This window comes from Cherax quadricarinatus, chromosome 45, assembly GCF_038502225.1.
Source record: "Cherax quadricarinatus isolate ZL_2023a chromosome 45, ASM3850222v1, whole genome shotgun sequence".
NCBI lineage: Eukaryota > Metazoa > Arthropoda > Malacostraca > Decapoda > Parastacidae > Cherax > Cherax quadricarinatus.
The window spans coordinates 17,667,350-17,684,002 of record NC_091336.1 but is presented as its reverse complement, the minus strand read 5'-3'; the positions used below and the strand labels follow the sequence as shown (position 1 = coordinate 17,684,002).

At 43.7% G+C, this 16,653-nt stretch overlaps 1 protein-coding gene across 2 annotated transcripts in view; it reads left to right on the top strand.

Moving 5' to 3' along the window:
- Positions 1 to 15,066, top strand: part of LOC128693090 (importin subunit alpha-3) — a 44,188-nt gene extending 29,122 nt beyond the window's left edge. For both annotated transcript variants that reach the window (XM_070094345.1, XM_070094344.1), the window contains 12 exons: positions 1 to 179; positions 984 to 1,545; positions 1,808 to 1,954; positions 3,178 to 3,219; positions 3,695 to 3,948; positions 8,001 to 8,080; positions 8,381 to 8,556; positions 9,049 to 9,187; positions 10,506 to 10,681; positions 11,409 to 11,591; positions 12,067 to 12,249; positions 14,621 to 15,066. The exon at positions 1 to 179 is cut by the window's left edge and continues 69 nt beyond it. In XM_070094345.1, the coding sequence (XP_069950446.1) occupies positions 1 to 179; positions 984 to 1,545; positions 1,808 to 1,954; positions 3,178 to 3,219; positions 3,695 to 3,948; positions 8,001 to 8,080; positions 8,381 to 8,556; positions 9,049 to 9,187; positions 10,506 to 10,681; positions 11,409 to 11,591; positions 12,067 to 12,249; positions 14,621 to 14,767 (2,268 nt within the window). In that variant the 3' untranslated portion in view covers positions 14,768 to 15,066. The remainder of the gene's footprint in view (positions 180 to 983; positions 1,546 to 1,807; positions 1,955 to 3,177; positions 3,220 to 3,694; positions 3,949 to 8,000; positions 8,081 to 8,380; positions 8,557 to 9,048; positions 9,188 to 10,505; positions 10,682 to 11,408; positions 11,592 to 12,066; positions 12,250 to 14,620) is intronic.
- The last annotated feature ends 1,587 nt before the right edge of the window (positions 15,067 to 16,653 follow it).

Below are 16,653 nucleotides of genomic sequence, written 5' to 3'. Positions count from 1 at the left end.
GCTCCCAGCCCCGGCAGCACCCCCTCCAGCAGCCCCGGCAGCACCCCCGCCAGCAGCCACACTAACGACAAGCCCTCCAGGATGTCTCTATCCCCACACTGGAAGGAGAAAGAGAAGCTGGAGAGACACCCAACTAATCAACAGCCCAACACCTCCAGCGTCAGACTCTCGCCCCTCCAGTAAGTATCCAGTTCTCTTTATTAAACTAATTCCAGACTAGTACTGGAGGTCTAAGTAAGTAACTTTATTCAGACACAGGTACACATAACCACAATTACCATACATGTTTAAATTACCTAGTATAACCCCCCCCCAAGAAAAAAAGTAAGACAAAGTGATTTATTTCCACTGGGGCCAACAACAAAATAAAATGCGCACACAGTTGGTGAATAAGATATAATGTGCGACACTCTGGTGTCTTCATTTACGAAACGTTTCGCCTGCATAATAGGTTTCTTCACTTGAGTAGCGAGGTGACTAAAACTGAAGACAGAAGCCTTCATTATCAAGTCGTCTTAATCTCTCAGGACGAACCCAAAACTTCTTTAGTTTCAACTTTAAGTTTGCAGAATGAACGTGAATTGCTCCTGTCAAGGTATTATGGGTTAGTTGTGAATTGTTCCTGTCAAGGTATTATGGGTTAGTTGTGAACTGTTCCTGTGAAGGTATTGTGGGTTAGTTGTGAATTGTTCCTGTCAAGGTATTATGGGTTAGTTGTGAATTGTTCCTGTCAAGGTATTATGGGTTAGTTGTGAATTGTTCCTGTCAAGGTATTGTGGGTTAGTTGTGAATTGTTCCTCTAAAGGTATTGTGGGTTAGTTGTGAATTGTTCCTGTGAAGGTATTGTGGCTTACTCGTGAATTACGATTTATTGTTCTAGTTTGCTTTTGTCTCATTATTATTATTATTATTATTATTATTATTATTATTATTATTATTATTATTATTATTATTATTATTATTATTATTATTATTACCAACAGAACCCACAAAAACAGCATTAATCGTCTGCCGATGATCAAAAAACTTCAGCCTCAACAACAGCAGAAGCAGCAGCAGCAGAAGCAGCAGCAACAGCAACAACAGAAGCAGCAGCAACAGAAGAAGCAGCAGCAGCCGATGAGACAGGACACTCACATCCAGCAGAGACGGCAGCAGCTGCAGGAAAAGCAGCAGCAGAGGCACGAGCAGAGACAGCAGCAACAGCAGCAGCTTGAGCAAAAGAAACAGCAACATCAGCAACAAAAGCAACAGCAGCACGAGCTGAAGCAGCTGCAGCAGCAGCAGAGACAGCAGAAGATTCAGCAGCTGAAGGAGGATAAGGAGGGGCAGCTGTCCAGCCCAGCCACAATAGAACACCTCAACCAGATGCACAAGCAGATGACCATGGAGATACATCTGTTGATGCAGCAGCAGATGCAGCAGATGCAGCAGCTGCTGCAGCAGAAGAAGGAGCACCAGCTTCGGAAGCAGCAGAAGCAGGAACACCTAGAGCAACAAAGAATACAGCAGAGGATGCAGGAGGCGATGGAGGAGACGCTGAAGGTGAGGTGGACCTGAGAGAGGCCAGGTCCTTGATTCACAGTCCCTTGATTCACAGTCCCTTGATTCACAGTCCCTTGATTCACAAACCCTTGACTGAGGTCCTTGATTCAAGGGTTTGGCCCTGAACTCCCCTTCCTCGGATCGCACCTGCATGCTTCCCATTTCCCGGGTAGCTACTTTCTTTGGGTCCAAGTGACTTGTGTCGCACTCTACCATACTTTCTTCTCTGTAAAGCGACTTATGCCTCCCCTTCACCCGGCAGAAACCTGCGCAGGAAGACCACGACGAGAAGGAGGAACAAGAGGCGACAATAACACCTCAGAAGAAGCACTCACCTCTACCTCACGTGGAGGAGCCGACGCTCCGACCACAAGACAGGCAGCCTCCGGACACCACTGACAACCCTCAGGTGTGTGTGTGTGTGTGTATATATATATATATATATATATATATATATATATATATATATATATATATATATATATATATATATATATATATATATATATATATATATATATATATATATATATATATATATATATATATATATATATATATATATATATATATATATATATATATATATAAATCAGGGTTACGTTAGTTATATTCTCATACAAAGAAAACTACGTAATTTTTAATATTAGAAGAAAATGCAGAAAAGGAGCTTGTGGGTAACTTGCAAAAAAAATAAAGAGTGTAGCGTAAACTAAACAAAAGCATAGATGAGCCAGTAACTGCACTATCTTACAGACAAGGAAACATGGATTGAAAAACCTGAGTATAAATGATGGGATTCCGCGTAAGGGGATTAAATTCTCAGTAAAATTAACAATTGCAGATAAGATTTCGTTCGTATTTTTTAACCCCGAAGAGTTAGCCACCCAGGATAACCCAAGAAAGTCAGTGCGTCATCGAGGACTGTCTAACTTATTTCCATTGGGGTCCTTAATCTTGTCCCCCAGGATGCGACCCACACCAGTCGACTAACACCCAGGTGCCTATTTGCTGCTAGGTGAACAGGACAACAGGTGTAAGGAAACGTGTCGAAATGTTTCCACCCGCCGGGAATCGTACCCGGGCCCTCCGTGTGTGAAGCGGGAGCTTTAGCCACCAGGGCACCGGCCACCGGCCACCGGTCAACTGTTATTGATATGTCACGTTATCTTTAGATGATACATTACTTACGAACGATATATACACTGAGAAGTGGAAGACTGAGGCACATGTGCAACAGCTGGGTAACTTTATTGATGATACGAGCTGTTGTCGGTAATACAATTTTCAGCAACACTGAGAAGTGTTATGTCGATCAGCGAATGTACACTGAGAGGTGTGTGTCTATCACCTTATACACACTGATAGGTGTGGGTGTCTATCAGCATATAGACGCTGAGAGGTGCATGTCTATTAATATAATACACTAAGAGATGTATATCTATCAGCGTAATGCACTGAAAGATGTATATCTATCTATATACACTGAGAGTTTACCTAAATCCCTGTTTTAGTGATGAAAGTATTCCTGACTGGTACTGCACAGCCTATCGTGTAGCCGATAGGCTTTAAACTCCCCCATTAGCCAACCACTCCTCCATATTAATCGCTGCTTGTGTTCTCCTGTGACAGGATGTGGAAGCAAGAGAGAGTCTCCCTGCTGATGACGGCAAGGTAAAGTGTGAATAAGGAAGGGCGTGGCCCCTGTCATTTAACTTATTTCTGACGATAACATCCTTCAAGGATGTTAGGTAAGACACATATGCAACAGTTAGGTATCTTTATTTTGAAACGTTTCGCCTACACAGTAGGCTTCTTCAGTCGAGTACAGAAAAGTTGATAGAAGCAGAAGAGACTTGAAGACGATGTAATCAGTCCATCACCCTTAAAGTTTTGAGGTGGTCATCCTTTCCCCGGATCAACATATAATAATGAATATATAATGTTGACTATATGATGATCATGCAATACAAAAAGCAATGAATATGAGTCATTTTTTTCTTTATCGGGTTATCCTAAATAATTTACACATATTTACTATGTACGATAATTGTAAATATCTTAAACTGTGTAATGTACCCGAAGAAATTTTCTTTCTTGCTTATTTACGTATTTTTCAAAACACTGACTTACCAAAACAACTTTCAAGGTTAAAAAGGAAAACGAAGAGGCAGTGGGAGAGGAAGAAGCTGGAGAAGAAGAAGACGTGGAGGAGGAAGAGGATGACATCTCTGATGAAGTGGATGACATCGTGGAAGGTATCCGTAGCGGAGATCGTCGTCGACAGCTGGCCAACACGGAGAAGGCGCGGGTGTTGCTCTCCTCTGACAAGCCTCCCATCAGCCAGTTCATCAATGCCGGCATATTGCCTCCCTTAGTCGAGTGCATGGGCAAGAGTGAGAAGTAAGAGATTTAAAGAGCTGGGGGATAGGGTAGATAACAGCTAGGTATAGCAGGAGAAGGCTAGGGTGAACAAATAAGGGATGGAGAGGGCTAGAGTGAACAAGAAAGGGATGGAGAGGGCTAGAGTGAACAAGAAAGGGATGGAGAGAGCTAGAGTGAACAAGAAAGGGATGGAGAAGGCTAGAGTGAACAAGAAAGGGATGGAGAAGAGTGAACAAGAAAGGGATGGAGATGGCTAGAGTGAACAAGAAAGGGATGGAGAGGGCTAGAGTGAACAAGAAAGGGATGGAGAAGGCTAGAGTGAACAAAAAAGAGAGGGCTAGAAACAAGAAAGGGATGGAGAGGGCTAGAGTGAACAAGAAAGGGATGGAGAGAGCTAGAGTGAACAAGAAAGGGATGGAGAAGGCTAGAGTGAACAAGAAAGGGATGGAGAGGGCTAGAGTGAACAAGAAAGGGATGGAGAAGGCTAGAGTGAACAAGAAAGGGATGGAGAGGGCTAGAGTGAACAAGAAAGGGATGGAGAAGGCTAGAGTGAACAAGAAAGGGATGGAGAGGGCTAGAGTGAACAAGAAAGGGATGGAGAAGGCTAGAGTGAACAAGAAAGGGATGGAGAGGGCTAGAGTGAACAAGAAAGGGATGGAGAAGGCTAGAGTGAACAAGAAAGGGATGGAGAGGGCTAGAGTGAACAAGAAAGGGATGGAGAAGGCTAGAGTGAACAAGAAAGGGATGGAGAGGGCTAGAGTGAACAAGAAAGGGATGGAGAAGGCTAGAGTGAACAAGAAAGGGATGGAGAGGGCTAGAGTGAACAAGAAAGGGATGGAGAAGGCTAGAGTGAACAAGAAAGGGATGGAGAGGGCTAGAGTGAACAAGAAAGGGATGGAGAAGGCTAGAGTGAACAAGAAAGGGATGGAGAGGGCTAGAGTGAACAAGAAAGGGATGGAGAAGGCTAGAGTGAACAAGAAAGGGATGGAGAGGGCTAGAGTGAACAAGAAAGGAATGGAGAGGGCTAGAGTGAACAAGAAAGGGATGGAGAGGGCTAGAGTGAACAAGAAAGGGATGGAGAAGGCTAGAGTGAACAAGAAAGGGATGGAGAAGGCTAGAGTGAACAAGAAAGGGATGGAGAAGGCTAGAGTGAACAAGAAAGGGATGGAGAGGGCTAGAGTGAACAAGAAAGGGATGGAGAGGGCTAGAGTGAACAAGAAAGGGATGGAGAGGGCTAGAGTGAACAAGAAAGGGATGGAGAAGGCTAGAGTGAACAAGAAAGGGATGGAGAAGGCTAGAGTGAACAAGAAAGGGATGGAGAGGGCTAGAGTGAACAAGAAAGGGATGGAGAGGGCTAGAGTGAACAAGAAAGGGATGGAGAGGGCTAGAGTGAACAAGAAAGGGATGGAGAAGGCTAGAGTGAACAAGAAAGGGATGGAGAAGGCTAGAGTGAACAAGAAAGGGATGGAGAAGGCTAGAGTGAACAAGAAAGGGATGGAGAGGGCTAGAGTGAACAAGAAAGGGATGGAGAGGGCTAGAGTGAACAAGAAAGGGATGGAGAGGGCTAGAGTGAACAAGAAAGGGATGGAGAGGGCTAGAGTGAACAAGAAAGGGATGGAGAGGGCTAGAGTGAACAAGAAAGGGATGGAGAAGGCTAGAGTGAACAAGAAAGGGATGGAGAGGGCTAGAGTGAACAAGAAAGGGATGGAGAAGGCTAGAGTGAACAAGAAAGGGATGGAGAAGGCTAGAGTGAACAAGAAAGGGATGGAGAGGGCTAGAGTGAACAAGAAAGGGATGGAGAAGGCTAGAGTGAGAGGGCTAGAGTGAACAAGAAAGGGATGGAGAAGGCTAGAGTGAACAAGAAAGGGATGGAGAGGGCTAGAGTGAACAAGAAAGGGATGGAGAAGGCTAGAGTGAACAAAAAAGGGATGGAGAGGGCTAGAGTGAACAAGAAAGGGATGGAGAAGGCTAGAGTGAACAAGAAAGGGATGGAGAGGGCTAGAGTGAACAAGAAAGGGATGGAGAAGGCTAGAGTGAACAAGAAAGGGATGGAGAGGGCAAGAAGGCTAGAGTGAACAAGAAAGGGATGGAGAGGGCTAGAGTGAACAAGAAAGGGATGGAGAAGGCTAGAGTGAACAAGAAAGGGATGGAGAGGGCTAGAGTGAACAAGAAAGGGATGGAGAAGGCTAGAGTGAACAAGAAAGGGATGGAGAGGGCTAGAGTGAACAAGAAAGGGATGGAGAGGGCTAGAGTGAACAAGAAAGGGATGGAGAGGGCTAGAGTGAACAAGAAAGGAATGGAGAAGGCTAGAGTGAACAAGAAAGGGATGGAGAAGGCTAGAGTGAACAAGAAAGGGATGGAGAAGGCTAGAGTGAACAAGAAAGGGATGGAGAGGGCTAGAGTGAACAAGAAAGGGATGGAGAGGGCTAGAGTGAACAAGAAAGGGATGGAGAGGGCTAGAGTGAACAAGAAAGGGATGGAGAAGGCTAGAGTGAACAAGAAAGGGATGGAGAAGGCTAGAGTGAACAAGAAAGGGATGGAGAGGGCTAGAGTGAACAAGAAAGGGATGGAGAGGGCTAGAGTGAACAAGAAAGGGATGGAGAGGGCTAGAGTGAACAAGAAAGGGATGGAGAAGGCTAGAGTGAACAAGAAAGGGATGGAGAAGGCTAGAGTGAACAAGAAAGGGATGGAGAAGGCTAGAGTGAACAAGAAAGGGATGGAGAGGGCTAGAGTGAACAAGAAAGGGATGGAGAGGGCTAGAGTGAACAAGAAAGGGATGGAGAGGGCTAGAGTGAACAAGAAAGGGATGGAGAGGGCTAGAGTGAACAAGAAAGGGATGGAGAGGGCTAGAGTGAACAAGAAAGGGATGGAGAAGGCTAGAGTGAACAAGAAAGGGATGGAGAAGGCTAGAGTGAACAAGAAAGGGATGGAGAAGGCTAGAGTGAACAAGAAAGGGATGGAGAAGGCTAGAGTGAACAAGAAAGGGATGGAGAAGGCTAGAGTGAACAAGAAAGGGATGGAGAGGGCTAGAGTGAACAAGAAAGGGATGGAGAGGGCTAGAGTGAACAAGAAAGGGATGGAGAGGGCTAGAGTGAACAAGAAAGGGATGGAGAAGGCTAGAGTGAACAAGAAAGTAATGGAGAAGGCTAGAGTGAACAAGAAAGGGATGGAGAAGGCTAGAGTGAACAAGAAAGGGATGGAGAGGGCTAGAGTGAACAAGAAAGGGATGGAGAGGGCTAGAGTGAACAAGAAAGGGATGGAGAAGGCTAGAGTGAACAAGAAAGGGATGGAGAAGGCTAGAGTGAACAAGAAAGGGATGGAGAAGGCTAGAGTGAACAAGAAAGGGATGGAGAAGGCTAGAGTGAACAAGAAAGGGATGGAGAAGGCTAGAGTGAACAAGAAAGGGATGGAGAAGGCTAGAGTGAACAAGAAAGGGATGGAGAAGGCTAGAGTGAACAAGAAAGGGATGGAGAGGGCTAGAGTGAACAAGAAAGGGATGGAGAGGGCTAGAGTGAACAAGAAAGGGATGGAGAGGGCTAGAGTGAACAAGAAAGGGATGGAGAGGGCTAGAGTGAACAAGAAAGGGATGGAGAGGGCTAGATGAAACGTAGGTATTTTGTGTTTACATCCATTCATATTTAGCCAGGAGAAAGAAAACATAAGAAAATGGAAAAAAAAGGGAAAGGAAATTAGGTATAGAAAGACAGAGAAGAAAGGATCAAGCTAAGTCACGAGTGTTCCGAAGTTTGAAACACTGATAATCAAATGAGAAAAGAAGGCATTTGCAGCGACCAAGTTAGGATTAATATTTACGCAAGGAAAGCTGTCTATAAGGAATGCATTCTTTATACACAACTTTCCTGGTATGAATCCTTTTTCTACCTCTTCTTTACTTTTTCTTTCTTCTGCCTATGTATGTACTGTCCTTCAGTTTTTTAACCCTGTGTTTTTGATCCATTTATGTTGCAAAATGTGTTGCTGTTGATGCTGTTTAGGGCCTGCGCCGGCTTACGCCGTGTGAGCTCAGCTTCCACGGTAATATTTCAGTGACGCTTGTGTTCATGTTTCAGCCCGGAGTTGCAGGTGGAGGCAGCCTGGGCTGTGACCAACATCGCTTCTGGACCTTCTCAGTACACACGCGCCCTCGTCGGTACGTTGTTGACACTGTGTCTCATAAACTTGTAAGAGAAAGTATCCTGGAAATAACTGGCTATCATTAGTTCCAAGTTACTATCTTCTGGCCAGTCAAAAGAATCACTTCCTAGTTATAATTAATGATTGGTTCGTAAATGAGGGTTTACGACTCCTTTACTTACGACTTACGACTCCTTTACTTACGACTTACGACTCCTTTACTCTTGATACAAAATTCAAAGACTGAAACGCCTTCAAGAAAGGGCTCTTAAGTGAACAAAATTCCTGTTCACTCAATCATTTTTCACCCTGACAGATGCGGGGGCCGTGGGCGTGCTAGTACGTCTACTCTCCTCCCCGGACGTGGCCGTCAAGGAGCAAGCAGTGTGGGCGCTGGGCAACATCGTGGGCGACGGAGCAGAGTACAGAGACAGGGCACTGAAGGAGGGCATCGTCAGGCCCCTGGTCAACCTCCTCCACACTACCATGCCAGTAAGAACGAGGGAGTGCACTCTGCTGTATCTCACCAAGGGCTAAACCCGTATGGGTTAGTTACGATGTTGTTGATCCGATCCGTGAGATCAGAGTGTGCAGTTTGAGAAGAGGGAATGTTTATGTACTAAATCCAAACACAAAGTAATCAAAAATGCAGGTTATGAGCTGAGGTTGGACGACAACTCTTACCTTGTAAAACTGATCTATGTAAAAAAAAAAAAGGGAGGGGAGTGTGCTTTCTCAGAACCACTTTAACCCCCCAAGAATAACCCCACAACAACCTCCCACAAATTAGAGACAAAATATACGACATTTCGATCCGCCCTGGACAGAATCAGTGATTTGTTTCAAGGTAATGAATTGTTTTGACTCTCCTGCCTCATCCCTCCTTGTCAATGCATAACTAACTTCCCTCTCACTCCTACCCTCACTAACTTCCCCTCATTAACTCCTCTATTCACTAAATCCCCTCTAACTCCTTCCCTTCAGCTAGCACTGCGCCGTCAGGTCTGCTGGGTCATTACCAACCTCTTCCGTGTGAAGAACCCAGCCATCAGTCTTGAGGATCGCAAGGAGTGTGCCCGTGCCCTCAAGGAGATGGTGGCACACCTAGATACCCAGGTTCAAGGTAATTCCTGGAGAATTAGACGCATGTGCAACATCTGGGTATCTTAATTGTAGACGTTTCGCCCTCCAGTGGCTTCATCAATACAAATTCAAGGACATAACTGGAAGACAGTAGAACTATATACAAAAGATGAGATAATCAGTCCCTCAGTCTTGGAGTTGGTGTACAGCACCGTAGTCCTGAAAAATCTGGAGCATAGGGATAAAGATTGGCGCATATATACTTGACGTCAGGTGAGGGACGGGAAGCAGATGAAAACATTGTCACTGGTAGGTGGGATTTCCCAGTGGCAGAGGTCATACCCCAGGGATGGGCTCGTAGTACTTAAGTTTGTGAAAATGTCCTCCGACAATGCCTTCGTCTGCTACACGTCCTTCACTTGACGCCAGTATTTAAGCACCAATCTGTGCTCCAGACTCTTTACAACTACGGTGCTCTTCACCAACTCCAAGACTGAGGGCTGATTATCTCATCTTTTATATATAGTTCTACTCTCTTCCAATTATGTCATTGAACTTGTATTGATAAAGCCACTGGTTGGCGAAATGTCTACAATTAAGATACCCAGATGTTACACACGTGTCTAATTTCTCATCTTGTCGGTATTGTATACCATATATTTACAAGGTAATTCCTATTTCCAGATCCAAGGTAACTCATATTTAATATTAACAGGGATTAAACACAGTCGCAGCTTGCGACTATTAGTTTCTATATGATAGTCACTTTGTAGGGGAGAAAAGTTTGCTATGCTTCCCTGCTCCATTACACATGATAGAATTTTGTATTTCAACACCATCAGACACAGGATGGGTTGTCCTCTTATTCTTCGTTACACAAGATGGTTTTTTCATGCTGCGTCACACAAGATGGTTTTACGACGATGGATAAAATAACGTTCCACTTTACGCTCCAGGGTGGTGCGTTACCAGTTGTACAGTAGATAACACGCTGGTCTCCTGTTTGGAGGACTGAGTGGCCGTGAGTTCGAGCTTATTACATTACGTTGTTTTGCTTGAGTACTTTTCAGCAACGGTAAGTACTCTTTTATCAGGAAAAAGAGTACCCTTATAGCAGCAGTAAGAGCACTCTTGTAGCAGCACTAGCAACAACAAGGGAATGCTTTTAACAGCAGTCAGATTAGTCTTTCAGTAGCATTCAGAATAGTCTTGTGGCAGTAGAAGCTCCCAGTGATCACCGGAGAAAGCACGGAGACTTGCTACTGCTACAACACTGCAGTAAAAGTAGTGTTGTAGCAGTAATCAGGATACTCCTGCAGGAGCGGTCACTTCACCACCTGTGTCTCCCTCTGGTGCAGCTGACGCACTCTGGGGCGTGGCCTACTACGCTGATATGGGACCTAAGGCCGTTGACGAGCTGGTGGAGTGTGGTCTGGTGAGAGATATGGTCCAGCGTCTCTACTCAGACCAGGAGAAGGTGGTCATTGCCGCTCTCAGGGCCACCGGCAGCGTGGCAGCAGGAACCAACGAACAGGTAAGCTACTGACGGAGGTAGACTAGGGTAGTAAGCTGCTAATGAAGTAAGGAAGATACTAGCTGAGAAAATGCACATGTAAACAACGGACACTATATTTCGATGTCTGAGATCGTCTTCAGACGAGGTTCTGAGACAGACTTGAAATCAACAGCCTCTTTTTACACTGTTTCTGTGTTTAAGTTTAGTTGATCAGTTCGTCAACAAGTGTCCACGGCACACTGCTGTCGCATTAGGGGAGACATGAGTGCGACGTACTGAATTGAAAGAGAAATTGATAGGGCTGATAAGCATGGACGATGTTAATTAAAGTGTCCTGGATCCAGGGGGATACAGGTGGAAACTGAAGACACAAATGAGACATAGGAATGCAAGGATGTACTTCTTTAGTCTCGGGAAAAGGTTATTAGCGGAATGAGTTGTATGAGGAAGTGGAGAGGGCTAAATACATACGCAGCTTCAAGAATACGAATTCAGCTAAAACCTTAATAATATCTACAAAATAAAACTGATTAATATTTTGCTACATTTTTACGTTTTTTATTTATTTATTTATTTTTTTTGAGTATTTTCTAAAAAGTATTTTTTCCGATTTTAAAACCAAATATTGAAAATTGGCGAATATTGGCACTATTAGGAAGGGGAAGGTAGCTCCGGTTCCTTGGACCACGAGTCCTTCGCCAGTATGTATAGAACACCTTTACTGTCAAGGTGCATGCCATTCCAGACGGACGCTGTGGTACAGGCGGGTGCGCTGCCCATCTACAGAGAGATGTTGAACAATCCAAACCTAGGGGTAAGCAGAGAGGCTGCCTGGATACTCTCTAACATCACCGCTGGCACCACCAGACACATCCAGCTGGTCATTGATGTTCAGGTGGTACCAGCTCTCATCGCTGCCGTCGAGAAGGTCAGTCCTGGGTCATGATTACACGTTACGGGGCCTAGTATTCAAGGGTGAGGTATTCAAGATAGTCATCCTTGTATTCAAGTTGGTGGACTTACGTAGTATTGAAGTTAGTGGACCTAGTATACAAGTTAGTAGACCTAGTATTCAGGTTAGTGGGACTAGTATTTAATTTTAGAGAGGTCTGGCGTTTAGATAAAGGGGTCACGTATTCAAGTTGAGCAGAGTATTTAAGTTAGGGGGCATAACATCCAAGTTAAAGGGTTTAGTATCCAAGTTAAGGGGCCTAGCATTTAAGATAGGGGATCTAATATTCAAGTTAAATGCCTAACCTTTAAGTTAGGTCGGCTTAGGATTCAAGGCCTGATGTTGACGTTTGTGGATGTAAACTTAAAAGTCGAAATAGTGAAACGAAATTTCACTAACAGGTATTCAAAGTCTTGACTGACGTGTATGTGAGAGACTCTTACTGCCTTAGGATGACGAGGAGCTGAGGAAGGAAGCGACATGGGCCTTATCTAACCTGACCTCTGGTTGTACGACGGAGCAGGCAGCAGTGTTGGTGAATACTGGCGTGATGGCCTCCTTCTGCAGGGTGATGGCTGGCGACGACCCTGGCATGGTGCTTGTGGCCCTCGACGCTGTCAATAACATCTTTAAGGTATGAGTGTATGTTCCATGGTCTTACCTGCTCAGTGAAGTGGATCATTGCCCATCCGGGATGTCAGAGGACTGAGCCTCCTGTGTTACCAACAGTTAATGCAGTAAGGCTTCGTACAGAGCCTTGGACAATGGGAAACAATCAATTACGATACAAGGAATGGAAAGTTAGCTATAATTCCCTGCTTAAATCGATCATGGATCCTTTTGATTATGTGCCGGACACTCTACTGCTGAGCTCCGAGTTACTTCTTAAGAATAATACTTTTTTTTGTTACAAGTACAATTTACACAGACCGAGTTACATCAGTGACACAAAGACATACTTGTTATGCAGAAGATTTCGGGCATCTTAGGTTAATTTTGTCTCAAGGATGCGACCCACACCAGTTGGCTAACACCCAGGTACCTACTTACTGCTAGGTGAACAGGGACAGCAGGTGTCTTCAGGAAACACACCCAAACGTTTCCACCTGTACCAGGAATCGAGCCACGGACCTCAAAATGTGAGCCGACTGCTCTACCAACCAAGCTACGAGACACCTGATCAAAGAAATCGTCTCGAGGTTGATTCTGGATTATATATATGTATATATATATATATATATATATATATATATATATATATATATATATATATATATATATATATATATATATATATATATATATATATATATATATATATATATATATATATATATATATATATATATATGTTATTAACACATCGGCCGTCTCTCACCATAGTAGGGTGGCCCGAAAAAGAAAAACTTTCATCATCATCATTCACTCCATCACTGTCTTGCCAGAGGCGCGTTTATACTACAGTTATAAAACTGCAACATTAACACCCCTCCTTCAGAGTGGCGGCACTGTACTTCCCATCTCCAGGACTCAAGTCTGGCTTGCCAGTTTCCCTGAATCCCTTCATAAATGTTATCTTGCTCACACTCCTATCCAACATGCTCACGCATGCTTGCTGGAAGTCCAAGCCCCTCGCATAAAAACCTCCCTTACCCCCTCCCTCCAACCTTTTCTAAGCAGACCTCTACCCCACCTTTTCTCCACTACAGATTTATATTCTCTCGAAGTCATATTATTTCGTTTCATCCTCTCTACATATCCAAACCTCCTCCTAATTTCCAAACTAAGATTTCTCTGCATTATATTCACACCACACATTGCCCTCAGACATGACATCTCCACTGCCTCCAACCTTCTCCTTGTTGCAACATTCACCACCCATGCTTCACACCCATATAAGAGCATTGGTATAACTATACTTTCATACAATACAATCCTTTTTTGTCTTTGCACTTCCATAGGACTGAAAGTTCACCTTCCGTGATCTCCACATTTTTATCCTCATCACCTTACTCTTTCCTATATTCACTTTTAATTTTCTTCTTTTACATACCCTACCAAATTCATCCACCAATCTCTGCAACTTCTCTTCAGAATCTCCCAAGAGCACAGTGTCATCAGCAAAGAGCAACTGTGACAACTCCCACTTTATGTGTGATTTTTTATCTTTTAACTCCACGCCTCTTGCCAAGACCCTCGCATTTACTTCTCTTACAGCCTCATCTATAAATATATTGAGCAACCATGGTGACATCACACATCCTTGTCTAAGGCCTACTTTTACTGGGAAATAATCTCCCTCTCTCCTTCATACTCTAACCTGAGCCTCACTATCCTCGTAAAAACTCTTCACTGCTTTCAGTAACCTACCTCCTATACCATATACTTGCAACATCTGCCACATTGCCCCCCTATCCACCCTGTCATACGCCTTTTCCATATCCATAAATGCCACAAAGACCTCTTTACCCTTATCTAAATACTGTTCACGTATATGTTTCACTGTAAACACTTGGTCTACACATCCCCTACCTTTCCTAAAGCCTCCTTGTTCATCTCCTATCCTACTCTCCGTCTTACTCTTAATTCTTTCAATAATAACTCTACCATACACTTTACCAGACTCGAACCCATGCTGCTTTGGCCTGCCTCATGGTGGGCGAAAACACATGACGCCCTAATCCACTGGACCATACGATCCTTAAAAGTAGCGCATTCAGCGGAACTGAATGTTGTACTCGCTACCCAAGGACACGCGATGGTGTGGATGACTTCAGACTAATTTCATTCTAGTCCCTGTTTGGTGTACTAGTACAACGAGAAGTATTTTATATTATTGTGACCACGAACGAATGGTATTGATCAATAACAACACTGCACTAGCCAAGGACTCGAACCCATGCTGCTTTGGCCTGCCTCATGGTGGGCGAAAACACATGACGCCCTAATATATATTTAAAATGTTTATTCCTTCAAGCTTACTGTTTTCCCACTTTCTTCCACAGAAAACGGAGAAGGTTGATACTCTGGTGCGTATTATGGAGAGTTATAGCGGCCTCAATACCTTATCGTCACTGCAAAATCACCAGGAAGCTCAGATTTCCAAGATGGCCAAGTATCTTCTGCAGACGTATTTCCAGAAGAGCGGCTAGCAGAAGCAGAGACGAATGTAGAAGGAGGAGGAGGAGAAGGAGGAGAAGGAGGAGGAGGAGGAGAAGGAGGATTTGAATCTCCAAGGCTGTGTACTTGAGCCATAAACTCCCAGACGAGACTACAAACTGACTATATCAACCAGACCATAGCGTTCCACAAACAATAAATATTTGTGAAACGCTATTGGGTTCGAACCTGTGAATTCCAAGGAAGCAGAGACAGTCTCGACCAGGCTATGGCTAGTAGGAGCAGGCATTTGTTTTTGCTTTTTTTTGTTAATAAAAACTCCGTACATGAACAGTGTGCTTCTACCCTATTCTGTATGATAACTGCACAGTGGGAACAAAAGCTGGGTATGTAGGGGCTGGACAAAATAATAAGAACACCTTATTCCATAACTTTTTTATTTTCAATAGGGAGTTGGTCCTCCATTTGTAGTTAAAACAACACCAGTTCATTGAGGAATTGATTCTTATAACATCTGAACAGCATCCAGGGGAATTTGGAACCATTCCTCAAGCAAAACCTGATCTAACTCTTCCAGAGACGACAGTGGAGGAAATCAGTTTCTGACTTGCTGTTCCAACTGACCCAACAGATGCTCGATAATATTTATATCCGGCGATTGTGAGAGCCAATCCAAGTGATCGACTTCACTTTTATATTCTTCATGACAATTTTAAACAACTCTAGCGATGTGAATTGTTGCATTATCGTTTAGGAAGATGGCGCAACAAGGGACCTGTAATACATTTAAATTGATTTTTCAGTCCTTCAACAGTTAAGTCAGCAGGTGTTCATATTATTTTGTCTTTCCCAGTCATGTTTCACCACGCTGGGTGGGGCTTGTACAAGGTGGGTAACTTCAGTAAAACAATGAGGGTTCATTGTAGACATTAGTGATGAGAAAGAGTGAAAAGAGCTGGGAAATACGATGGGGGTCAGCGGAGAATAAGAACTGCACAAATACGGAAGAGGAAAGGTGTAAAGATATGGGAGGAAAAAAATGAGAGACAGACGTATGAGGAGGAAGAATTATGAATATTTTAAATCATGTGCATATTGGCGTTTCTCATATTCCATAGATGTGCCTCATCCAAGTGTTCTTTATCCTACGACATCATTCCTGATCCTCCGAAGCGTCCCTGATTCTTTAAATGCGCTCTCAATCCTCCGAAGGCGATGCCGAGCCTCCAAAATCACTCCTGATCGTCCAAGGCGTTCCTGATCCTCTGAAAGCATTCCTAATCACCCTTTTAGGTAATCATTGTATCTCGAAGCTGCCCTTGATGCATTGTATGCGTTGTTGATCCTTCTCAGCGTCTCCCGAGCCTATCTAGGAGTTCTTGATACTATGGTGTGAAACTAAGTACTGCTTAATTAAGAGCGCATAGTGCTTTGTCGTAATTAGTGCGTTTCGCTTACATGAATCTTCATCAAAGTTTAATAAAGTCTCGTATGAGTAAAATATCGATACTTAAAAGCTTCGTCAGCTATGCAATATTTCTGCAACGTTTCGTGAGTGGTTGTGACACAGGTGTCTTGCAAGACTGGTACCGGAGCCGTGAAGAAAGACACAGGTGATGTAATTAGGATACACTATAAAGGAAACGTTTCGCCTACGATGGCTTTTTCAGACCTTATCTTCCCCTGGTACCAAAGGTGAGGTTAGATAAGACTTATCAGGGTCTCGGTCATATACAGATAGATAAAGACATAGATACAGACAGATATAGCGATAGATATATAGATTGATATAGGGAGGGATATATAGATAGAAGCGCCTCATATAAGGACAAACAAACACCTCACTTAAAAATTAGCATTTAATAATTGACACAAATAATTTACACATTAATGATACACAAACACAATGATGGAATAT